This window comes from Coenobita brevimanus, chromosome 55 (assembly GCF_032717465.1).
Source record: "Coenobita brevimanus isolate Jiangsu-jjx chromosome 55, ASM3271746v2, whole genome shotgun sequence".
In the NCBI taxonomy this organism is placed as follows: Eukaryota; Metazoa; Arthropoda; class Malacostraca; order Decapoda; family Coenobitidae; genus Coenobita; species Coenobita brevimanus.
In genome coordinates, this window is record NC_137008.1 from 34,261,085 (window position 1) to 34,288,491 (window position 27,407).

Below are 27,407 nucleotides of genomic sequence, written 5' to 3' on the forward strand. Positions count from 1 at the left end.
CTCTCATTTACTTCTCCACTCCATCCCTCCATCTCGTCCTTGGCCTCCCCCTCCACCTCACTCACATAATCTCCTCATTCGTCTCTTGCTCTCCATCTTCTCCATATGGCCAAACCACTTCAACATGCTTCTCCTAATGCTTTCTATCACATCCAAATTCACACTACAACACTCCTTCACTTCCTCATTTGTCAGACTCTCTCTTCATGTAACTCCACATGCTCCTCTCAAATAACTCATTTCCACTGCACTCACTCAGGACTTGTGTCCTTCCAGCAAGACCCATGCTTCACTTCCACATGTGAAAGCTGGCATCACAATACTGTCATGCAGCGACATTTTTACTTCCAAGCTCGCTTCCCTGTTTCTCATCGCTGCTTTCAAAGAACCAGCATCGCTTCTTCCTTGTCCCTTTCAAGCACTTCACCCTCCAAACTTCCATCCCTAATCATCAACTACCCAAGCAATAATAATAATAATAATAATAATGTAATAATAAAAATAATAATAATAATAAAAATAATAATAATAATAATAATAATAATAATAATAATAATAATACTGTAATAATAATAAGCTGGTCTTTTGTTTCTCAAAAGTGTCATTTCTTCCTTTGGGAATTTGCTAGTGTTCAACACACACATACATTACTAGTACAATTACAAGAATTGTGACATTTTTCATAAACAGAACCAACCTCATACCTAAAAAAAAATGTGGTAGTGGCAATAATTAACCCTATAAGCATCAGCCACATTACCCTTCTCCAGGTCATACCATTTTGAAAAGAGAAAGGCTTTCAGCTGTCTCTTAAAGGATTCAACAGAAGGAGTTGTCTCATGGACAACAGCAACTGAATATATCAAAAGAAAAATGACTAGCGAATGGCTCCAGGGTCGTCAAGAGGCAAGGAATCACTTTCACTACGTAGCATCACACCTGGGCGTGCTGATGGGAATTTCAACAATACGGCAAGATACTTCGGTTCACAAAACTTAAGAACCTTAAAGGTGATAAGACAGTTTAAATTCAATTCTAGCCTTTACTGGTAACCAATGCAGCTCTATTAGGAACAGGGTAGTCGAGGTTATTAGGGGGAGAATAAAGATAAGTCTTGCCGCCCTGTTCAATGCAGGCTGAACTTTTGTTAGTACCATATATTATTTGGAAGACCAATCGACAGTGAATTACAATAACAGACATGAGACAAGACCACTTCATAGACCAATGCTAAAAGGCAACATCTATTCAGGAATTTTTTCACAAAATACAGATTTCTGATATGCAAGTTACACTCTCTAACAACCTGACTGATATGGTCAACGTAATTTAACTCTGAATTAAGATAAACCCCCAGATTTCAAATGAAAGTTGTGACTCACTAATGTTCAAAGCCAGGGCATTATCAGTGTCGTCATCCCTTCTGTTTCCTCTCATAATGATGATCTCAGTTTTACTATCATTCAATTTAAGTTTCCTCCTTGCCATCCAAATCTTAATATCAGAAGTTAGAAATTAAAGCCTCTATTTTTTTTTTCTTTGCTTTTAACCCCTACACCGCGGGCTTGTTTACCAATTACTTGCGTGTGCCGCGGGGTTATTTGGGCTCCGACAGACTCTCAAAAAATATTTGCCAAAAATCAGTTATTAGTCCTAGAATAATAAAATTACATATGCTTATGGCACATACCTTCAGCTTTCTCCTGGAATGATTGTTGAGCCTTTGTCGGTTACCGTAGGACTTGTGGAGACCTCTGAAGTAGGGTAACGAAGTCTCCACTTTACACTTCCCGACAACCCGTAATATGATTACCACAGCCATATACAAACACTATAAACACTATTCTACAATTTTCAAGTAGTTTGGGATCCATACTAAAAAAAAAAAAAAACACTGTGAAAGCAATGGAAATTACGAGCGCGTCTGATCGTCGCACTGGCACTAGTTCGCTCATGGTAGTCTGTCATTTATTATTCATAAAACCCCTCACACTTTATATTTCTATTACTATATAACACTTATATATACAGTATCTACAGTCTTTATCCATAAGTTTCCTTCAGTAGTATTAGTTTATTGTCACTGTAGGGATTCAATTTCTTTCAGTAAAATACGTAGCATTCACTTTCTCGTCCTGTATACTGGCATTGAGAGTGAATGTCACTTTCATCTTCACTCTCATAACTCATAGCATTCAGACATGCTAGAGTGAAACTTTCACTTTCATTACTCCTAGGGTATATACTCGTATTCTTATAATACTACTCATTTACATTTCTATTTACGTTCTCTATTTTATTTACGTTATTTACATTTCTATTTTATTTACAGTGTTATGCACTGTCACTTGAAATAACTTATAAAATTATTTTCCATTGTTCACGTATATTTACATTCATTACTTTCACTTGCTGTTTACACATTATTTACAATTCCACTTGCACTGTTTTACTCAATAGAAAGATCGTAGTCACTCTTTTATCAATTGTCAGCCCTTTACCTCTTTCCACATGAGGTTTAGTAGGGGGTAAAGGTCACAGAGCCATTTGCATGGGGGTGAAAAAAGGCCTTGAAGTCAGCAAGATGAAACATACGTCCTCTCACTTCGGAAGATGAGAGTACACTGATAACGCAGGGGCCAGGCCAGCTAGCCTAGAGGCCTGCTTTAGGGGTTATTCAGAGTTACCAATATTACTTCTTGAAACAGTTAAGTCTAGCACTGATATGATTGGCAGGAAATCTAGACAATACATTATAAATTTGGTAGTTCCAGGTGAATGTAAATATCATTTAGGGTTCTCCCTTCCCTCCTTACATGTATATTTATTACGAAAATAGATTAGAGGCCTACTTAGGAGATATATAATCAGAGCTACCAATGTTAAATCTTGAAACAGCTTTGTGTAGCACTGATATGATTGGCAGGAAATCTAGACAATACATTATAAATTAGGTAGTTCCAGGTGAATGTAAATATCACTTAGGCTTCTCCCTTCTCTCCTTACATGTATATTTATTACGAAAATAGATTATACGGCATATTTCAAGGGGAAAAAAACAGCGAAAATTAGCGAACGAGTGCACGTGAGGTGTTGTCAGGTGATAATTAGCCAATTCCAGGTGTATGGCACTCTCACTTACCTGATTTCTTTCTTGTATATATTATTTGGTATAAGAATACGACATAGGGCTTATTTCAATGGATGAAATCAGTGAAAAATTCCAGGGAAGATTTACTTAGCGTAGCATGGCCGGGCAGGCGAGAGGATAGGGTAATGGAGGGGGGGTAGGGAGGGGAGTCAAGAACGGGGAGAAATGGCTAAATTGTCAACAATGGATGGGAGTACAGATGAGATTAGGAGTGCTGACTAGTGTTGGACATTGTCAGTACTGATAGATGATACAAGCCCCCACTTGAAAGCCCGGGTGAATTCAAAATAACACAGAATCACAAAAGCGACGCCCTGCGGTATGATCCCTTGCTCCCAAGCGTCACGAAAGTGACACCCCGCGGTTAAGGGGTTAATGCAAAGAAAAAGGAACCAAAGGCCAGGAGCCTGCAAACCATTACTTTCAAGAAAAAAAACAAAAACAATACAACACAGCCAAATTCAAGGTCTGTTCATTTTGAGATGCCTGGACACACTGCATCTGAAAGGCTGGGGATCATAGGAAGTAGGAAACAGACAGAGGGAGACAGTTCCAGAGATGATCTGTTGCATAAATGAAGGATTGGGAGTAAGGGTTAACTCCTGCATGAGGGAGTTGGACAGAAAAAGGATGACAGTGTTGCTAGATGGATGCTACATGCCTGTCATAGAGGTGGAAGGATGCAAACAGACAGTTCAGAGGAGCAGTGACCATTGATGTAGCATTAGAAAAACATTAAATAGTATGGCGAAGAGACAAAGATTGAAGGGAGCCAGTAGGAAGAAGAGAGTTAATGAGACGAAAAGCCTTTGACTCCACCTTGTTGAGAAGAGCTGCATGTGGGGAGTCTCCCCACATGAGAGTTGCACTCTACACAGGGGCGAATAAAACCCATGGATAAAATCAACAACTGTGCAGAGGTACAGAAGGTACAGAGTGAGCTTAGCACACCTAATCTCTTGGAAGCAGATTTTTCAAGAGATGGAATCATTCCAAGATATATTCAAGAGAATGAAACCCCAATTATGTTTAAGGATGATGCAGGATTGAACTGGATGATACTAAATATTAGTGGGCACTCCCGAGGAAGACTTTGTCGGGTTGACAGGTGTAAGAACTGAGTCCTTGATACATTAAAAACAAGATTACTTTTACCCAGTCAGAGATACAAGCCAAGTCAGACATTAGGTGTGCCACAGCCTCAAAGAGAGGTTTGGAAGTCGGTGAGGCTAGGGCACTGACAAGAGATGGAGCTGGCTGGATGAATGTTGTGAGAAGTGAATGATCAGGGATTTTGGCACCCTTTTAATGTGGCATCGTCCGGACTGACTCTATCATATACAATTATGTGAAGCTACAGAACTTGGTGAATGTTTTTGGCGTATCCGATAAAGCCAGGATTCCGGGGGCTTGAATGATGTGTGAATGTAAACGTGGCCCATTGGACTGGGCAAATTTGGGCTGTCTGGACATTGCTGCTCCTCACCATGCCCTTGGGTGGGAAAGGAGGTCCAGATGATGATGATGAAGTTTACTGGGTGCTGTAGGCAAGGTATATGGAAGAATTATTACAGAGAAAGAGAAATCAGAAGTCCTAGTGAGTGATGAACATGGTGGCTTTAGGAGTGGCAAAGGATGTGTGGATCAAATATTTGCAGAGACAGATAATGGAGAAGGCCTGTGAGACGGACTATAAGGTGTTTATGGCATACATGGATCTGGAAAAAGCATAGACAAAGTAGATAAGACAAAGATTTTGGAAGGTTTTCTATGGTAAGCTGCTAGGTGCAATCAAGAAATTTTATGATGGTGGTGAGGCATGTGTATGGGTAAATGGGCATCTAAATGAATGGTTCACAATCAGTGTGGGCGTGCGGCGACATTGTGCGACGTCTCCATGGTTACTTAGTATATGTATGGATGGGGTGATGAGAGAAGTAAAAACATGAGTAATGGACAGAGGGATGGCGTTGGTAATGGTGATGGATGGAATATCTCAAATTTGTTTTATGCTGATGATGCAGTGCTACTTCCAAACACTGGGCAAGAGCTTGGTAGACTAACGCAGAGCTTTGCTGATGTCTATGAGTGTTGTGTCTTGAAAGTAAATGTAGAAATGAGTTAAGTGATGGTAATCGTGAGAGAAGGTGACTCCCAGTGTGATGTCAGAGTGCATGGAAAGAGACTGAAATTGTTAAGAGATTTCAAATACCTGGGCAAAGTGACAGGAAAGAGAGGAAAATGTGCAAAAGAAGTGGAAAGTAGAGTGACACAAAGAAGGAAGGTAGTTGGTGCTATGAAGGCCTACATAAGAAACAAAGGCTTGAGTGTTGCAGCTGCACGAGGATTACACAAAGGCGTGTTAGTGCCAGCTTTAACATATGGATGTGAGACTATGGTGTGGCACGAAAATGAAAAGTTAGGAGTGACAGCAGTGGAGACGGAACTGCTGAGGATCGTATGTGGAGTACAGAGAGTGGATAGGATATGAAATAATGTGATTCATTAAAGATGCAGAGTGGGGAAGTCTGTGGACACCAGAATCGATGAGCGTGTACTGAGATGGTATGGCCATGTGGAAAGAATGGATAACAACAGAGTGGTGAAAATGGTATATCTGAGAGAATCTGAAGGAGGGAGGTGAGGCGGGCCAAGGAGAAGGTGTAGAGATGTGGTGGATGAGTCTGTGAAGGAGAGAGGTTTGGAAGTCGGTGAGGCTAGGGAACTGACATGAGATCGAGCTTGCTGGATGAATGTTGGGAAAAGTGCATGATCAAGGATATGGCATCCCTTTTTAACGTGACAGCATTCGAACTGACTCTATTGGATACGTTTATGTGAAGCTACTGAATGTGGTGAAAGTTTTTGGAATATCAGATAGAGCCAGAATTCCGGGGCCTTGAATTATGAGTGAATGGAAGCATGGCCCATTGGAGTATGCAAACTTGGGCTGTCTGGACATTGCTACTCCTCACCCTGTCCTAATGTGGGAAAGGAGGTCCGGATGATGATGATGATGATGTGTCAACCCTGCATCATTTCTGAACATACTTAGGGCTTCATTCTCTCAGTATTTATATTGGAATATTACACTACCTCTCCTGTGTGCTAAGTTGACTCCATGCCTTCATTACCCCTGCAAAGTTGCTGACTTTATACTTGGGCTTCATTCAAGAGAATGAAACCCCAATTTTGTCCCCTGTGTAGAGGACAATTCTCATGTGTGGGGAGGCTCCCCAGGTATAGGTCTTAACAACATGAGGTCAAAGGCTTTTCATCTCCTTAACTCTCCTCTTACTGACTTCCTTCAACCAGTATCTCTTCACTGCACTGTTGCAACTTTACCTCTTTTCTATCGCTACTTCAATGGTCACTGTTCCTCTGAACTGTCTGCCTGCATCCATCACCACTATGACAAATGCACAGCATCCATCTAGCTGCAAATTCTCATCCGTTTTCTGTTCAATTCTCTAAAGCAAGAGTTAATTGTCACTCACAGTCCTTCTGGTATGCCACAGGTCAACTCTGGAACTGTCTTCTTCTATCTGTATTTCATACTGCCTATGACCTCCACTCTCTGAAACACTGTATCCAGGAATCTCGAAATGAACAGATCTTGAATCTGGCTCTTTGTTATCTGTTTTTACTTTTCCTGGAGAGAAAGATCTTGCTGGTTCCTTCTCTCTCTCTCTCTCTCTCTCTCTTTATTATATATATACATATATATATATATATATATATATATATATATATATATAACAAATGAGGTGAAAGAGAGAGAGATTGTCCAGGTGCTTCAGAGTGCGAAAGTGGATGTATGTGGAATAACTGAAACAAAATGTAGAGGAGAAAGTGTGAGAGAATGGGAGTATGGATGGGGTATATGTGCAGAAGTAGGTGAGAAAGAGAGGGCAAAGGAAGGAGTATGTATAGTTGTGGGTAAAAGATGGAAGAAGAGCATAAGACAGTATGGATCAGTTGGGTCGAGGATTGTGAGGGTAAGGTTGAAAGTTGGAATACAAATGTGGGCGATTGTGTGTGTGTATGCGCCAACGCAAGATCGTGCTAGCAGAGTGAGAGAAGAGTTCTGGACAAATGTGGAAGTGTGCATGGAAAAGATTGGAAGGAATGAGAGAGTGTTTTTGATCGATGATATAAATGGTAAAGTAGGGAATGTGAAGGTGGATGGAATAGTTGGTGAGTGGGGTGTGCCTGCTGAGATAGATGAGACTGGCAGTGCATTACTGGACATTTGTGCTGGGAGGGGGTTGGTGATAGCTAATACCCTCTTCAGCCACAAAATGATCCACAGGTATACATGGCGAGTGATGAGAAGGGTGGGTGGTGAACTGAATGAAAGGAAGGCAACGATTGATTATGTGTGAGTGGATGAAAGGATGTGAAGATGTGTAATGGATGTAAGAGCTTATAGACGTTGGGGGAGTGGACTTTCTGACCTGTACTTGGTGGTGGCCAGAATTAGGATCCAAGTAAGATGGAGAAATAGAAGGGAAAGTCGAGAGGAAGGAGTAGTTGCAAGGAGAGTGGAAAGGTTACAAGAGGATGAGAAAAAGGCAGCGTATAAGAGAGAAGTGGAGGAATGATTGGGCAAATATGAATTGGAGCAGATGGGGGACATGGAAGGTGTGTGCAGGATATTTACAGAATAATTACGTGCAGCATGTGACGTGGTGTGCGGGAGGAAGAGAAGACGGAGGGGGGTGCAAGGAACAGTGTGGTGGACTGAAGAGGTGAGACAGGCTGTGACGCAAAAGAAGAAAGCATACAATGAATGGATGAGAAATAGGGGCGTGGAAGAAGTTAAGAGGCGGAATAGAGAGTTACATGTAGAAACAAAGAGAGAGGTGAAAAGATTACTAAGAGAGAGTAAGAAAAGAGTGGATGAGGAATTTGGAAGGAATTTGAGTGTAAAGAGGAGGGACTGTAAGAAAATGTTCTGGAAAGAGGTGAAGAGAGTAAGACAGGGTGGAAGTGAAGTTAGCAGGGGAGTGAAAGATAAAAATGGTAGATTACTAGTGGAGAAGGGAGAAAAAGTGAGCAGATGGAGAGAACACTTTAAGGAATTGTTGAACATACAGGATGGAAGTAATGCGACTATAATTGGCTGGGGAATGGCTTGGAGAAGGAGGGAGGTGAGAAGACAGGAAGAAATCAGTAGGATAGAAATTGTGGAAGCAATGAAGAAAGTTAAAATGGGGAAAGCCCCAGGAATTGATGGAGTGTGTGGTGAAATGCTGAAGCATGGGGGAGAGATAGTAGTAGAATGGAGGTGGAGGATGTGCAGATTGGCCTGGGAGGAAGGTAGAGTCACGGAGGATTAGAAGTCAGGTATAATTATTCCCTTGTACAAGGAAAAGGGGAAAAAGAAGTGTGTGGTAATCATAAGGGCATCTGTCTTCTTAGTATAACAGGAAAAGTGTATGACAGGATACTTATTGACAGAGTTAGAGAAAGAACAGAGGAATTAGTTGGAGAAGAACACGGAGGCTTTACGAAGGGAAGAGGTTGTGTAGATCAGATATTCATTCTTAGATCTTTAGTGGAAAAGTTTCTACAGAAGGGAAAGAAGTTGTATGTGGCTTTCATGGATTTGGAGAAAGCATATGACAGGGTGGATAGACAAGGATTGTGGAAAGTATTCAGAATATATAGAGTAGATGGGAAGTTGCTGAATGCTGTGAAGAGTATGTTTGATGGTGCTAAGGCTGCACTGCGTGTGGATGGTGAACTAAGTGAATTTTTCTCTTTGAAGGTTGGGTTGAAACAGGGATGTGTCATGTCTCCATGGTTGTTCAATCTGTAACATGGATGGGGTAATAAACGAGGTACAAGGTAGGGTAGTGGATGTTGGAGTGGCCCTGGTGAGAGAGGATAGTGTTTGGAAACTCCCTGTACTGTTGTTTGCAGATGATACTGTGTTGTTGGTTGAAGACGAAGGGGAGCTGCAAGGCTTGGTGGATGAGCTTGGGAGAGTGTGTAAGAAACGGAATCTAAAGGTGAATGTAGGGAAGAGTAAAGTGATGATCTTTGAGAGAGGTGAAGTCAGTGAATGTACAGAGAGGTTGGATAGTGAGGAATTGGAAAATGTGAGTACGTTTAAGTACTTGGGTAGTATGACGAGTAAGGATGGAGGTTTGGAGGGTGAAGTGCTTGAAAGGGTAAAGCATGGAAGAAAGGTTGCTGGTTCTTTGAAAGCAGTGATAAGAAACAGGGAAGTGAGCATGGAAGTGAAAAAGTTACTACATGACAGTAATGTGATACCAACTCTAACGTATGGAAGTGAAGCTTGGACGTTGTTGGAAGGACACAAGTCAAGAGTGACAGCAGTGGAAATGAGTTATTTAAGAGGGGCCTGTGAAGTCACATGGAGAGAGAGGCTGACGAATGAGGATATAAAGGAGCATTGTGGTGTGGATGTGATAGGAAGCGTTATGAGGAACACACTGAGGTGGTTTGGGCATGTGGAGAGGATGGAGGGTGAAAGACTGACAAAGAGAGTGTATGTGAGTGAGGAAGAGGGAGGGGGAGGCCGAGGATGAGATGGAGGGATGGGGTGGAGAGGTATATGAGAGAGGGGGGTGTGAGTTGGGAGCAGGGCAGTGAAATGGCAGGGGACAGGGTGACGTGGAGGCGATTTTGTTTGTGGCCAGCCCAAACGGGATTGAGGCGTCTGGCAAATAGATAGATAGAACAATCATATTGAGATACTCCATCTTTCACCATACAGTAATAAAAAATAATCAAGTTTTAAGTTAAGAGTCGAAAAGGTAAATGTACTTACTTTGGAAAGCTGGGCATTCTGTCAAGGTGGATGATAGAGGTGAGGGTGCGCAGAGTGGCAGCTTTGATCTCTGTCAGCTTTGTGTCATTCAGCTCAAGAACTTCCACAAATTCATCAAGAAGTCCTGAGTACAGTACAGTGTTTGCATTATCCTGTGGAAAACCACTATTATCAAAACACTATCAACAACATGCAACATTATTATAAGAGGTAATTCTACTCAGAATCGCATTTTTTCATGTGAATGATTAATAAATGAAAACACACGTCCATTTATTTGACCATCAAATTTGCGCAGTGTTAGTCATCATCTGTATTACGTAGCAAACAAATCTGCCCCTTAACAATATATGATCATTACTACTTAACCTCTTGAACAAACATAGACACCACAACTTTTTGTGCACAAGCACTATACCTACAACACACACACAATGCATGCAAACCACATAGAACACACAAACATACAACAGTTAAATGTTGACGGCCTTTGGGGGGGGGGGGGAATCCTTCATGACTACAACACACATACAGCACTCCTACAAGAAACAGAACTGAAACACAACCCCCCCACACAAAAAAAAAAAAAAATTGGACACTGCTCACTCATTCGCTCAGACAGAACTGAGGAACAAGGAGGAGGCCTCATTACATACATTTACCCATCATTCCTCTACAGCAGAGACACAACACACAGCAAAATCAATTTTCTTGAATAACATAATATTAGACATACTGTCATTCAGTGTCAATTTTGGTCACAAAAATACATAAACATGTAAATAAATCAAATAAGAAATAGAAAACAACATTCACAGTCCTCGACACTTCCCCTAGCAGTACCAGCACAAAACAACTCTCAGTTCCTTCCTCAAACACATACATTTAACTCTATCATTGCTGGGGACTCTAACATTAAAAACATTGCAGGGTATGAACATAATCAAAACACCTGCAGAGGCCTTGACATTGCTTCACAACTCAACCTCTCTCAATATTCACTCACCCAACACTGGGCAAACCACACTCCCTCCTCCCCAGATATCAAATTCTGTTCGCCAACACTTGCAATCAACAACACCAAACAAAGAGACTCCAAACAGTACTAAATTCTGATACTAGTCTAAAAGAAGTGCAAAGAAAATACTGGGGAGCTGTAGTATTGTCTTGCTTCCACTGGACTACATGACATAAGCTACAAGAGAATGAAAATCTGGGTCAGGTTAAGGTAAAAGTATAGTTGTACTCCAATAATTTCACACTTTCACAAAATTCAGTGGACAGCCTTCTTTGCTGCCTTGTATTACTCCACTGTTTGCTCACAGCGGTCACGGTTTTGACTTACGGCTTTTGTTTTCCCACCTGAATTTCATCCCACATAAATGTAGATAAAATATACTTTTTGATGTTTACTTTTGTGATCTGATGACACTCGTGATTCGGACATTACTTATAACTACAGATTTCATTTAATGTGAATTTCCCCCTCAATATTGCTGATTTAGGACGTAAAACAAGCATCACAAGAGTTTCTCTGCATTTCCACCCGAAACCATTGACCGACGAGCTGTGCGTTTCATACTTTCGTATGGCTAGAGCCTCAACTTTAGTATACCGTAGTTTCCTTTCACATTATGCGAGATATACACAATGGCAACAGTTATATATTGATTTTGGTGTTGTTTACTTGAATACTGTTCTTTCCAGTGTGCCATAAACGAAGTATAACTAGCCCGTGGCTGTTGCCAGATACCATCTTCTGAGCGAAAGGTACTGGGAATCGGGTCATAACTTCTTTGGGTGTCTGTACAAGTCATCAAGAGGTGATGCAATCCCAGTTCAATTCACTTAGGACAACTACAGGGCCAGTCTTGGGCAACAAAATGAAACACTCTCATTACAAACAATACTTTAGATCAGTGATGTCCTAAACCTCCCCAGCATGGCTTCCCATCCTATCTAACTGCCACTAGAATACCTTGCAAATCATACAAAACAACACTGCATTACCACTGGCAGCACCAAAAACACTCTAAAAGGTCACTTAAACTGAAGTCCTCCCCGTCAAAGACTACCCTGGTGTGTGGGGCACACGATCATATGCAGCAGCCTGTGCCAATACACAACACCCCTATCATTACATGACAGACACACAGCACACAAACACATATAAGAATCACCACACAAACATACATAAAACCCTTTACAATACCCCACCTCCAGATATTCTAACACTAGGAATGAAGAAACACGACATACTCACTTCACATGCAAGGCAATACAACACTGGAATTACAACACTGTAAAAGAAGCTCCCCCCCCCTCTACCCCACCCTGCCATCCACCAACCAGAGGTGTCCTTAACAAGAGATGATAGAGTTCACCTAGCAAGGCTTAAAGCATGACATCACTCAGCCCTGCCAAGCTACCAGCTTATATCTGGGTTGGGTGGAATCACAGAAGACACGTATCCAGCTTGTAGAATTGGCCCACACAATGCAACACATAATGTAGCACTCCACAGCACATGCCATATTTAAATGTAGATACATCAGTGGTGTAGGAAATCTATGGGACAACCCCACAGGGGTAGCCATTTACCTGTAGTCAACAGGTTTGCTCAACCAGATAGACTGGGCTTCAACAATAAGAAGCTCATGGTATGGAAATTTACAAATGCTTCTACCAAGGACTCCCATCTAATATGTAAGCATAAATGTTAGTGTATTTAGAAGAGCTTTCTTTTCATGAAGAAAGTTAAAACAGGTTCCATGAACAACTACCATACAAGTAATATAACTCACCTGGAGGGCATTGCAATACACAAGGACTGATAATGCCTGGAGTCTGGCCTGGACGCACTGTAAGCGAGTTTCGTAAGACCCAAAGCTATGGGCTAATCTTATATGAGTAAATAGGACCATCTGTAAAGAAGAATACATACTCATTAATAATTTTCTATCACCTTTCTTAGATAGATTTGAGAAGGTAAGGTGAATCTCAAGTTACAAAGACAGAACAGTTATGAATAGGTAATATGTCAGTGAATTTACGGCTGGAAAAAGCCCTACAGGCCAAGACGATGCTGAATATTATAAACTAATGTCCCTACAAGCCAACAAAATTATGAATATTCTATACTGTGTGAAAAAGCACAGTATATGAAATGGGAGAATTAACCTTTGTTTCCTTCATTAATAATGGCTCCAATATGCTCATATACGTAAGTCTTGGTCACCTAATGGCAGCTCTCCAGGCTGCTCAATCTCTAACTGCCTCTCTGTTAAGTCTCTTTACCCCAGGGTTAAACTCGACGACCACATCCCCTGGGGTTAAACTCTATGGCCTCCTCCCAGCTCTTCTTTCATCTGTCTCTTGCAACCCTACCCTCAACATTCACATCTCACCCTCCAAACTCAGTTGTCATCCTCCATCCTCCCTACATGCCCAAACCATCTCATTCTACCTCTTATCATCACTGACACATTCTGAAGTCCCATCTTTCCTCTTAGTTCTTCATTCGCAATCTTAATACCCTCCCCGCCCAAGGCTTATCGTTCAAGGATGCACTACACATCTATCAAATCATCATCATCTCAAACAAGTGATAAAAGATGAAAATGGATGAATGAATTATACAGCTATGGAAATGCACAAAACAATCATCAGCATCCTTACTTTCGGGTCTGCAGGCAACAATATGACTACCTCAAACAATAATCCATATCTATCTATCTATTGCCAGACGCCATAATCCCGTAAGGGGTGGCCATTTGACTTTGAGTTAATTGTTTTACGGTGAGGGGCACTAACCCTCCACCAACCCACTTGTTGACATGTAGGGAGCACGTATGGTTTGGTTACATGGTTACCACCAAGCGTTGTAATTGGTTTCTTGGCTTACAGGAAACCTTTTGGCTTGTCACTCAATGTAAAGCCACTTATAAATGAAAGAAAAGCAACAAGAAGTGACAGGAAGATGGGAAAAATAGGAAGAGAGGAGGGCAGCCACAAAAAAAGAATGATAAAGGTTAAGGAAGAAGTAGCACACGCACGCACGCACGCGCACACACACACACACACTAATCTCTCCAATATCTGATGTAATAGAGCCAAAGGAATGTCTAGAAATTGGGAAAATGCCTCCTGAGCAGGTACTTGTGGACCATAACCCAGCCTAACTCAGAAAAATACCTACATAACTCCCCGCTGGACATAGATAGCACCCATTTAAGACCCTATTCACACAAATAAAGGACAGAAAGCATGAAATAACTGAAAAGGAATCACAGAATGAGAATTCAGAGGTGAGCATGGAAAATATTTAGCAGCATCCTTCCACTCTCATTCCTTCCAGTTTGGAAGGAATGTGAGAACATTTTTGACTGGTGATGTGAATGGTAAATTAGGGAATGTGAAGGTGGATGGAATAGTTGGTGAGTGGGGTGTGCCTCCTGAGATAGATGAGAATGGCAGTGCATTAGTGGACATTAATGCCGGGAAGGGGGTTGGTGATAGCCAATACCTTCTTCAGGTACAAAATGATCCACAGGTATACATGGCGAGTGATGAGAAGGGTGGGTGGTGAACTGAATGAAAGGAAGGCAATGATTGATTATGTGTGTGGGGATGAAAGTATGCGAAGATGTGTAATGGATGCAAGACCTTATAGAGGTTGGGGGAGTGGACTTTCTTACCACTACTTGGTGATGGCCAGAATCAAGATCCACATAAGATGGAGAAATAGAAGAAGGGAAGGACAGGAGGAAGAAGTAGATGCAAGAAGAGTGCCAGGTTACAAGAGCATGAGAAAAAGGCAGAGTATAAGAGAGAAATGGAGGAACGATTGGGTAAATATGAATTGGAGCAGATGGGAGACGTGGAAGGTGTGTGCATGATATTTACAGAAGAAATATGTGTAGCATGTGATGCGGTGCATGGGGTGAAGAGAAGATGGAAGGGGGTGCAAGGAACAGCATGGTGGAATGAAGAGGTGAGACAGGCTGCAGCACAATAGAAGAAAGCATACAATGAATGGATGAGAAATAGGGACATGGAAGAAGTTGAGATGCAGAAGAAAGAGTTATATGTAGAAAGGAAGAGGGAGGTGAAAAGATTAGTATGAGAGAGTAAGAAAGGAGTGGATGAGGAATTTGGAAGGGACTTGAGTGTAAAGTGGCGGGACTGTAAGAAAATGTTCGAGAAAGAGGTGAAGAAAGTAAGACAGGGTGGCAGAGAGGTTAGTAGGGGAGCGAAAGATTAAAATGGTAGATTACTAGTGGAGAAGGGAGAAAAATTGAGCAGATGGAGAGAACACTTTAAGGAATTGTTAAATATAGAGAATGGAAGTAATGCGAGAATAACTGGCTGGGGAATTGTTGGGAGCAGGAGGGAGGTGAGAGGAGAGGAAGAAATCAATAGCATAGAAGTTCTGGAAGCAATGAATAGAGTCAAATTGAAGAAAGCCCCAGGAATTGATGGAGTGTGTGGTGAAATGCTGAAGCACGGGGGAGAGATAGTAGCAGAATGGATGTTGAAGATGTGCAGTTTGGCCTGGGAGGAAGGTAGAGTCCCGGAGGATTGGAAGTTTGGTGTACTTATTCCCTTGTACAAAGGAAAAGGGGAAAAAGAAGTGTGTGGTAATCATAGGGGCATTTGTCTTCTTAGTATAATAGGAAAAGTATACGGCAGGATACATACTGAAAGAGTTTGGGAAATAACAAAGGAATTAGTTGGAGATGAACAGGGAGAATTTAGGAAAGGAAGAGGATGTGTAGATCAGATATTCATTCTTAGATCTTCAGTGGAAAACTTTCCAGAAAAGGGAAAGAAGTTGTATGTGGCTTTCATGGATTTGGAGAAAGCATATGACAGGGTGCATAGACAAGGATTGTGGAAAGTATTAATATATGGAGCAGATGGGAAGTTGTTGAATGCTGTGAAGAGTATGTATGATGGTGCTAAGGCGCAGTGCATGTGGATGGTGAACTGAGTGAAATTTTCTCTTTGAAAGTTGGGTTGAAACAGGGATGTGTCATGTCTCCATGGTTGTTCAATCTGTACATGGATGGGGTAATAAAAGAGGTATAAGGTGGGGCAGTGGATGTTGGAGTGGCCCTGGTGAGAGAGGGTAGTGTTTCGATACTCCCTGTACTGTTGTTTGCAGATGATACTGTGTTGTTGAGTGAAGACAAAGGGGAGCTGCAAGGCTTGGTGGATGAGTTTGGGAGAGTGTGTAAGAAACGGAATCTAAAGATGAATGTAGGGAAGAGTAAAGTGATGGTCTTTGAGAGAGGTGAAGTCAGTGAATGTACAGCGAGGTTGGATGGTGAGGAATTGGAAAATGTGAGTACGTTTAAGTACTTGGGTACTGTGATGAGTAAAGATGGAGGTTTGGAGGGTGAAGTGCTTGAAAGGGTGAAGTGCTTGAAAGGGTACAGCAGGGAAGAAAGGTTGCTGGTTCTTTGAAAGCAGTGATAAGAAACAGGGAAGTGAGCATGGAAGTGAAAAAGTTACTACATGACAGTATTGTGATACCAACTCTAACATACGGAAGTGAAGCTTGGACATTGTTGGAAGGACACAAGTCAAGAGTGAGAGCAGTGGAAATGAGTTATTTAAGAGGAGCCTGTGGAGTCACATGGAGAGACAGGCTGACGAATGAGGATATAAAGGAGCGTTGTGGTGTTGGTGTGGATGTGATAGGAAGCGTTATGAGGAACACACTGAGGTGGTTTGGCCATGTCGAGAGGATGGAGGGTGAAAGACTGACGAAGAGAGTGTATGTGATTGAGGTGGAGGGGGGAAGAGGGAGGGGGAGGCCGAGGATGAGATGGAGGGATGGGGTGGAGAGGTATATGAGAGAGGGGGGTGTGAGTTGGGAGCGGGGCAGTGAAATGGCGGGGGGCAGGGCGATTTGGAGGCGATTTGTTTGTGGCCACCCCAAACGGGATTGAGGCGTCTGGCAATAGATAGATAGATAGGATACCAGTAATCTGGTGTATGGATTTATTTTTCATTTGTTTTTGCTTCCTCCATTATTATTAAATATATATATATATATATATATATATATATATATATATATATATAAAATAACAACGGAGGAAGGAAAAACAAATGAAAAAATATATATATGTGTGTATATATATATATATATATATATATATATATATATATATATATATATATATATATATATATGAGGCCGCGCATGCGAGTTTGTACCAAGCGCCACCCAAGCCGATCATGCGTTTTCATGTTATATCACTATTTTGACCCTTCTTTTATATCCCAGGCATGTCACTTGCTACAATTTTGAACTAGACATAAGGTTGAAAGTCCTTCAAAATACAACACTGAAATCGATTTGTGAGGTAAGGGTGGGTGACAGACCGCCAGCGCGGGCGAGTTTGTACCAAGCGACACAGACATGTTGAGTCACTGCCAATCCAATTGGTATACACTTTTGGCTATTGTTAGCATTTAACAATTGTTATGAATATAATTCTAATTTATGTACCAGATTATTAAGTAAATTTTGCAAATGCTCTTACATGTTAAATAAGGTCAATATTGTTTCTCATTAACCCAGAAACTCTTATGCTAATGATATGGCTAAGTGTTATTTTCAGCGTTTCCAGCACATGCTGTTGGTGGTACTGCGAAGGCCCAGTTTTGCCTCGCGTCTCATTCTCCGCGTACAAAAGCTACACTTTTCCTGTGTGTGTGTGTGTGTGTGTGTGTTCATTGTGCTCTTAACCCCTTCTTTACCGTAAATGTGTTTTGATGTACCCCCGTACATCACCAGTAAACACCCGTGAGACACCAGAACCGCTACCGTTGTACGCTGGTACACTCTCTAATGAATGGCAGCTTATGGGCCTCAGGTGAGCCCGGTAAGGCTGTTTCTGAGGACCTCGGGTTAGCAACAGCTCTGTGTTTTGACAACAAAGACTGTGACGAAGTTCTGACGAATTCTGACATCATAAGATACGTCATGACTGAGTTGCGGTGGCACCAATGGCTTGCTCACTCATCTGTGATGTAACCTCTTTTAGACCAATCATTATTTTATTTATAATTTCTACTACAGATATCATACTATATTTTCTGCTGACATACGGCAAAGTTTACACCCCTTTGCCTGCCTTAACCCCTTAACCCCTTAACCCCGGGGCGTCACTTTCGTGACGCTCGGCTACAATGGATCATACCGCGGGGCGTCACTTTTGTGATTCTGTGTTATTTTGAATTATCCCGGGCTCTCAAGTGGTGGCTTGTATCATATATCAGTACTGCCAATGTCCAACACTAGTCAGCACTCCAAATCTCATCTGTACTCCCATCCATTGTTGACATTTTAGCTATTTTACCCCCTTCCTGACTCCCCTCCCTACCTGCCCTCCATTACCCTCTCCTCTCACCTCCCACGCCGCACTGCGCTACGGAAATTTCCCCCTTCTCTTTCCACAGATTTCATCCATTGAAATAAGCCCTATGCCCTATATTTTTACCCAATAATATATACCAAAAAAAAAAGGTAAGTGATAGTGTTATACTCCAGAAATTGCCTAATTATCACCTGACAACACCTCACGTGCATTCATTCGCTACATTACCACGGTAATTTCCCCTTTGATTTATGCCTTGTAATCGATGTCTGTAATAAAAATATATATCAGAAAGGAAGGGAGAATCCTAATTGACATTTACATTCACCTGGAACTACCTATTTCTTTATTTATTGCCGAGATTTTCTAACTATAAAAAATTAGCATGTAAGTTAGCAGCAGTAATCCTAAAGTGTCATTGTCAACCCTTCCCTTCTCAGATAATTTACCCCCTTCGTGACTCCCCTCCCTACCTGCCCTCCATTACCCTCTCCTCTCACCTCCCACGCTGCACTGCGCTACGGAAATTTCCCCCTTCTTTTTCCACAGATTTCATCCATTGAAATAAGCCCTATGCCCAATATTTTTACCCAATAATATATACCAAAAAAAAAAAAAAACAGGCAAGTGATAGTGTTATACTCCAGAAATTGCCTAATTATCACCTGACAAAACCTCACGTGCATTCATTCGCTACATTACCACGGTAATTTCCCCTTTGATTTATGCCTTGTAATCGATGTCTGTAATAAAAATATATATCAGAAAGGAAGGGAGAATCCTAATTGACATTTACATTCACATGGAACTACCTATTTCTTTATTTATTGCCGAGATTTTCTACCTATAAAAAATTAGCCTGTAAGTTAGCAGCAGTGAGCCTAAAGTGTCATTGTCAACCCTTCCCTTCTCAGATAAGCCGCGGCATTTAGTTCCTTGTCCTCCACTGCAGAGACAACATGTCGCACTCGCGCCCCGCCATTCCTGCCGCTTCTGCGCCCATTGCAAAGGGCCCCGTGACCTCTACCCCCAAGAAAAGTGTTGAGGCAAGCAGGAAAGGCCTCAGTGACTCTGCAGTGGCACGAGAACTTGCTGAATTGTCGATGATAATAATGGACAGCGATTTTGACGATTCCGGTGAATCGTGTGATGAGCTGGGTGAAGTTATCGCGCCAGAAACAGCGACAACAAGTGCTCCTACCAGTGAATCTGTGTCTAGCTCCAAGGGAAAGGAGCCTTTAGTGCAGGAAGGAAAAGAATTTGGGAAGGGAGTGAAAAGGCGGCGTGTTAGCCCCAGAACAATGCCCCCACGTGACCCAGCCCGCCATGAGTCACGAGAGCATTCACCTCCCGTTCCCCAAGCTTCTCCCGCTTTACTCATCTCGTCATCATCGTCGGCTGAGTTATCTCCGGAGTCTTCGTCATCGGAGTCACCACCAGCATCAACAGTGAAGGCCGGCCGTAGAGGTAGAGGTAGATCTAAGAGAGTGAGAAGTAGTGTAGCTAGTAGGGTAAGGGCTGCTAGTGCTGTACGGCAACCTAGGGTCAGTGCGAGTGACCTTGACCGAGATAAGCCTCCCTCTCAGCCAACCTCCACCACCACCACCACCACCATCCCTCCACCGCCACGCCAGGGAATCCTGGACGCCTTCGCGTGGACGGAAGGGTCAGATTTTGTCCCCGAAAACCTGGTTTTCGATGAGAGCTCGTCAGGAGTTCAGCCTGCCTTCACTATGGACGAAAAATGCTGAGTGTGTCGACTACCTTTTGGCCTTCCTAGATGACGAAGTCATGCAGCACATATGTGATGAGACCAACAGGTTCGAATCACAACGTGCTGCTAGTGGTACAGGTGCAGCCAAGATGCAACAGTGGACCATGCTGGGAGTGCAGGAGTTGTATGTGTTCTTTGCCCTCATGCTTCTTATGCCACACTCCAAGAAGCATGAGTTGGAAGAATACTGGTCCATGGACCCCTTACTACCCTCACCGACCTTCAACAAGTACATGGCCAGAGATCGCTTCCAGAACATCATGGGAAACCTGCACTTTGCCGATAATGATGTACCTTCCCAAACCGACCCACTCTGGAAGATCCGAGAGATTCTGAACAGAATGAAGGATAAGTTCATGTCATTCTTCCACCCATTTCAGAAGGTTGTCATTGATGAGTCCTTGGTTCTGTTCAGAGGACGTCTTCGGTTTGTCCAGTACATTCCAAGCAAACGCCATCGCTTTGGAATTAAGTTCTTTGTACTGTGCGACTGTAAGACGGGGTACATCCTTGACTTCGTCATATATTCAGCCAGCACTGTCGATCTCGATAAAACACCCCCCCTTGGCTTCTCAGGCTGTGTAGTGAAAGTGCTCCTAGAAAAGTATTTTGGTGGGAATCATGTGCTGTATACAGACAACTACTGTACAGCACCGAAACTTGCCAAATACCTTTCTGAGCACGGCATTGGCTCCTGCGGCACTGTGAAAAGTAATCGTGCCAACTTCCCCAAATTCCCAGAGGCGGGAAACTCGCAGCGAGGAGACGTGCACCTACGCAAGTCTGAGAAGATGCTGGCAATACGGTGGCATGACAAGAGAGTCGTGCACATGCTCACCACCGTACATAAGGGGGAGATGAGAGACAGTGGGAAGGTCGACCGTAGGACAGGCAAACCTGTGATGAAACCTGATGCTGTGTTGGACTATAATATAAACATGTGGCTGGTGGACAAGTCCGACATGATGATTGGTGAGATCGACTGCCTCAGGAAGAATACTAGGTGGTACAGGAAAGTTTTTCTACATCTCATAGATATGACGATGCTGAACGCCTTCATCCTGTACAAGATGAAGGTAAAGCCACCCAAGTCCTTCTCCCTGAGGTTGTTCGCCAGGACTTGTGTCCAGCAGCTGCTGGAAAAATATGGTAAGGTGCAAGCAGCAACTCCAAGGCGCCATCCAGTTACACTTCCCGACCGACTTGAGCAGAGGGCGTATATGGATCGGCACAGACTTGAGCTAATGCCTGCCACAGGGAAAAGGAAGGCTGCGATTCGCAGGTGTCAGGTATGTGCGCATACCACACGCCACACACCTGAGCATAAACGCACCTCTTGGCAGTGCGCTGAATGCCAGGTTCCCCTCTGTGTAACCTGCTTCTTCGATTATCACAGCCAGAAGCAGTTCTAACAGTGCAAGTGTGGAAGCAGAATTATTTGGAAATACTGTGTAAATAATGTGTATATAGCAGGTGAAAGCAATGGATGTTCAGTTCATATGATTGAACAGTGTATTATAGTTTCATCTTACTGAAAGTGATGGTGAATAACATATTGTAAGTAAAATAGAAGGGTAAATATTGAAAATAGAATAGAAAATGTAAATAGTAATATAAGTAATTAGTAATATAAGAATATGAGTACAAATAATTTATGTTATAACAGTGAGAGTGAATCCGTGGCTCTCTACGTATTTTACTGACTGAAAAATAGAATGACTTCAGTGATAATAAAATACAGTAATACGACTGAAGGAAACTTATGGAGAAAGACTCCAGATATATATAAGTGTGATATAGTAATAGAAATATAAAGTGTGAGGGGTTTTATGAATAATAAATGACAGAGTGCCTAGAGCGAACTAGCACAAGTGCGGCGATCAGACGCGCTCGTAATTTCCATTGCTTTCACACTGTTTTTTTTTTTAGTATGGATCCCAAACTACTTGAAAATGGTAGAATAGTGTTTATAGTGTTTGTATCTGGCTGTGGTAATCATATAACGGGTTGTCGGGAAGTGTAAAGTGGAGACTTAGTTACCCTACTTCAGAGGTCTCCACAAGTCCTACGGAAACTGATGAAGGGTCAACAATCATTCCAGGAGAAAGCTGAAGGTATGTGCTATAAGCATATATAATTTTATTATTCTAGGACTAATAACTGATTTTTAGCAAATATTTTTTGAGAGTCTGTCGGAGCCCAAATAACCCCGCGGGACACGCAAGTAATTGGTAAACAAGCCCGCGGTGTAGGGGTTAAAGAGTCAGTTACCATGCACTTGACAACGAGAGAGGGTGTACAGGATATTTTTCTCTCATGGCGTCTCTGGCAGATTCCGATAGTGACGAGTTTATTCCTCATGAGGATACTTATTTAGATGTATCAGATGATGATGCAGCAGTGTGTGATGTGTTAGTAGATGACTGTGATCCTGAAAATGATAGCGAAGTTGATGTGAGTGAGGAGGAGGAGGAAATTAGTAGCGAGCTTAGTGACGCTGCACTCTCGGCAACAAGTGGGTCAAGATCGCCATCACCATCACGTGTGTCCACACACTTCATGCTCAGCTTACAAGGTAAATAAATAAGCCATCAATCTGTGCACGACATTTCTTTCAAGCCAGTTTGTACGGTAGTTACCTGGGTAACAGTATTTTAGCATAAGATATGTAAACTTATTTACATTAATGATTTATTTTATAATATTTTTTTATTACCAACATCATGCTGGGTTTATGTGATCATCAGTATACAAACAAATAAAAAAGAGTGAATGGTTTCGACGTGGCAAAAAATATACACTACCCCTCATACTACGGGATGGGGAGCTATCAGGTCGGTATGGGGGGTAAACGTAATGTTTACACTGGGGGGAGGGGTTGGTAAAGAAGGGGTTAATGTCTTCTGATAGCATGTTGATGACCCTACCGCTGGGCCTTCAGGGGTGCAAGAGAGTGGCCTTGCTGAAGGCTGCAAGTCTTTTAAAGTGGCTGTTTTTTACACTCACAAAGCTCGCCCTGGTCTTAAGGATAAAGCACGTGGTGTCAGTGTGCCTGCTTTGGAGAGCAGTGATAGTCATAGTAATGATGGTGATAATGGTGCAGCTAGTGTGCCGTTATGTGAGGATGCTGGCGATGGTGATATGGCTCCTGGTGCCATAGTTCGTGGTGGTGAAAGTGATGGGGTTGTTGTGATGATAGTTATGATGGTGGTGATAATGGTGGATGTGTGGCACTACCTGAGGGCCCTGAGGTGGCCTAGTGCATTATCACCACCCCCCTAGTGCATATTTGATGTCTTTATGTCCATTAACAACTATGTACTGAATGGTTCTGCGATCATGAACTTTCAGTGAAAATTCTGTCGCACTTGGAAAACAGGTGTTTTCTCTTGCTCTAATTGGTTCATCCAAAATCTGTTTACATATTCATAATCTGCATCTTTCCTCTTTACTATGGTTTTTTAATGGAGTCTCTAGCATTATTAATAATGGAGTTATACTTCGTTGAAGTTGTATACTAAAAATCGCAGATTTTCGGCACTTCGAAAAAAAACTATAATTTCGTATGTTTGCGTATATTATTTTCAATGACTAACAACATGGGCATATTCAGCATACTTTACCCTTCATTATGGTCTTTGAATGAAGTCTCTAGGTTTAAAAACAACGGAGTTATGATCGTTTCAATATCTGCAAACTTTAAACGTGATTTCTGGCTTTTTAAAAAAAATATCGCTAGGTATAAACTCGCACGCGCGGCCTCATATATACTGTGGTAAGTCGGGGCGCTCACCATCCACTCATTCGATGTAGTGCTGCTCTTAGGTGTCTGCCCTTTCCTCTCCTCTCTCCATTCCTTCCTTCCTCTTCTGTCTTTCTTTACTTCATTCTTTCCCGTCCTTCTGCCGACGGGTGACTTTACACTCCCTCTTTTGTCTTTCATTCTTTCCTCTTCCTTCCGCCTATGGGTGACTCTAAACTGAATGACAAGCCTAATGGTTTCCTGTACACCAGGAAACCATTTACTATGCTGGGTGGTAACCATACGAGGGGTGATCAGAAAGAAATGACAGTGAGTCCATAAACTTTTATTAGCATGAAGAACTATCAAACTATGACTCACATTCCTTCAAAGTACTCCCCTCCAACCTCTATGCAGCGTTCCATTCTCTTTCTCCACTTCATGAAGCAAGCGTGGTACTCTGAAGACGGTATACTTCGGAGTTCTGAATTGACGGTCCGTCCCAAGTCTTGGATGCGATGAAATTGCTTCCCAGCGATGGCAGATTTAATTTTTGGAAACAACCAAAAGTCACAGGGAGCCAGGTCAGGGGAGTAGGGTGGGTGGGGGAGCAGAGTTATACCTTGTTGTTCCAGGTACTGCATAGTGAGGCGAGCTTTGTGGGGTGCAGCATTGTCGTGGTGCAGCAAAAGGCGACACCGACGGCAGGTTGGTGCGGTGTTGGCCTTGTGTTCCAAGACTTGTGGAAGGACCTGGTCTTTGTAGTACTGGGCTGTGATAGTGGACTTTTCAGGCATCACATCCACACATATTGGTCCTTGAGAATTGAAAAAGATGGTGAAAAGGCGCTTCCGGCTGCGAAATCCTTCCTTCAAAATCTGAGGTCGAGGGTCTTCATCGCCCAACCACACCATGTTTGACTGCTTGTCACGGGTTGTGAAGAATGAAATCCAACACTCATCTCCAGTAGCAACATCTGAGAACCGTTTTGGACCATTTGGTTCAAATTCAGCAAGCCAGACACGACAAATCCTCACCCGTTCAGCCTTTTGCTCATCAGTCAACAAATGGGGTATCCATCGACAACACTTCTTCCTCAGGTGTAATTGTTCATGCACGATGTCATATGCACTCCCATAACTGATATCAAGCTCCAAGGCTAAGAACCTAAGAGTTACAGTTGGATCCTCGTCAATGATGGACCGTGCAAGGACAGTTGTTGCTTCGGTCACGGATGTCCGGGGGCGTCCAGAGCATTGTTCATCTTTCAATTCAGTTTTTCCTGCTGTGAAAGCACGAATCCAGCGGGAAACAGTTTCCAGGGAAGGAGTAGTGTCTGGATAAACTTGTAATAATTCCCCTCGAATCTCTGTTGCTTTCTTTCCCAGTTTCCACCTCGTAAAAATGTAGAACCTGCAGCCTTCTTTCGAGTAATCCATGTTTCTGGCCAGAGAGCAAAAACAAGAGTGAAGCATTCACTCACAACAATAAAACAAGAAAAGTCAGGCATACGGCGACAAGTTCAAACTCGTAAGGACAGGCAACTCTGCACTCTCCTTGCTCCCCTACCTCCCATCATTCAAGGTTTTCATGTTATAGCACGAACTGTCATTACTTTCTGATCACCCTTCGTATAACCAAATTATGGCACCCGGTGGTTTAGTGGGTAATTACAGCACTCCAATAGGATTGAGCCAGTGAAGGTTTATATCTAAGGGATGGTTGGGGTTACTGCTCATGTAATGCCACTCAGGGATGAGTGAGGACCAAATTGCCTAGCCCCAGGCTTCTACACGTCTCATGGGGCAACGTAGAATTGGATGATGGATGGATATATATATATATATATATATACACAGTAGAAGTCCTATTACTCGGCAGCTGATTATTCGGCAGATCTGACATCTCATCAGTTTTGAGAAATAGTCCCATTGACGAAAATCTTTGATTGTTCGGCAGATGTCCGGAATCATCTCAGCAGTCCAGGAAGTGTTATCTGTGACTTATAGGCCTAATATTTTATTACACTTCTGTATGTTCACTAATTTCTATATTTTTTCAGACTCAGGTATAGTACTGTATTAATTACAATATTGGACAGTATCATACAGTACAGTAACCACTCCCTCCAAAGTAGCGAGGGTTACGTTCCAAGCCCCCTCGCTAATTCTTGAAATTTGTTCATTCTTGATGCCTTCCTGAAAATGACATTTACCAGAAATTGCGTAGCCCATGAACCAGATACTGTAATGCATTACCCATAAATAAGCGTTGCTTGTTAAATCAGTTTCCCTGTTCTTTTTAGCTCTACGGCTGTGACACCTCTAGCATTTTTGTTCCTCAGCATAATGGTGGATTCCTGTTTAACTAAACCTTACCTAACCAATTTTAACTGTACCTAATAATTTAACCAAACCTAACCTAACCTAAAGTCAGAAAAATAAAAATAAACTGGAGGAATATGAATTGGTAAGTACTTTCTGATGAAAGTTAAACGTACATTTAGCGCTCATTCTTCTGTTCATTTTTGTGTTTAATGTGAAAGAGAGAATATTGATGCAAACAGTAAAATATCCCATTAACCCCTTAATAACCTCCGGCACTGAACAACCCTTTACAGCACCGATGTCAGTGACGTCAAGTTAGTGTGAGCTATAAAGAAAATTGAACGATTATGGGGAGGGAATGAAGGTCACTGGTATCTCTACACGACTCTACGCTACAATTCCAAGCAGTCAGATGGTCGGTTAATCTCAGATGTTTTCGCACATTTGGTAAATGCACCGTAACTTTATCAATCTTTCTGTGACTCTTAGCGAATCGTAGCATGGGATTAGGAAGCTAAATAACATATTGCTAGGTGAGCCAGACAATTATCTTCACATCTTTAAGAAAAATAAATTGATTTCAGAAGAATGGAAGAAACTTACTCCACGTAATCAGTGAGGGATTAAATTTCTTCCATTTTCTTAAAGATGTGAAGATAAACGTCTGGCACACCTAGCAATGTGTTATTTAGCTTCCTAAACCCATGCAATGATTTGTTATGATTCCCGGGAGAAATTACATAGTTACGGGGCATTTAACAAATGGGAGAAAACATCTGAGATTAACCATTTATTTGCTTGGAATCGAAGTGTAGAGTCGTGTAAACATACCAGTGACCTTCGTTCCCTTCCCATAATTGTTCACAGATTTTTCATAGCCAACTCAACATCACTGACATTGGTAGTGTACAGGGTTGTTCAATGCTGGAGGTTATTAAGGGGTTCATGGAATACATTACTGTTTGCATCAATACTCTCCCTTTCACATGTAAACAAAAAAACAAACAAAAGAATGGGTGCTAAATGTATGTATAACTTTAATTAGAAAAACCTTACAAGTTCATATTCCATCACTTTATTTTATCTAATTTTCTGACTATTTTATTTTGTGTTTGGAAAAAATACTGTATACAGCACTCACTCCAAACATATTTATAATAATATAAGCAGTGATGAGTTCACCAATACAAGTGATGTACTGAGCTGGTAGTAATATTC

General features: G+C 42.1%; 1 protein-coding gene across 1 annotated transcript in view; it reads right to left on the reverse strand.

The window, feature by feature from the left end:
* The window catches only part of HUWE1 (HECT, UBA and WWE domain containing E3 ubiquitin protein ligase 1), a 1,134,422-nt gene that overhangs the window by 1,034,253 nt on the left and 72,762 nt on the right, over positions 1 to 27,407 (reverse strand). Inside the window, exons 8-9 of the mRNA XM_080273518.1 lie at positions 12,758 to 12,877; positions 9,954 to 10,105 (exon numbers count right to left, since the gene is read on the reverse strand). Of these exons, the coding sequence (XP_080129644.1) occupies positions 9,954 to 10,105; positions 12,758 to 12,877 (272 nt within the window). The remainder of the gene's footprint in view (positions 1 to 9,953; positions 10,106 to 12,757; positions 12,878 to 27,407) is intronic.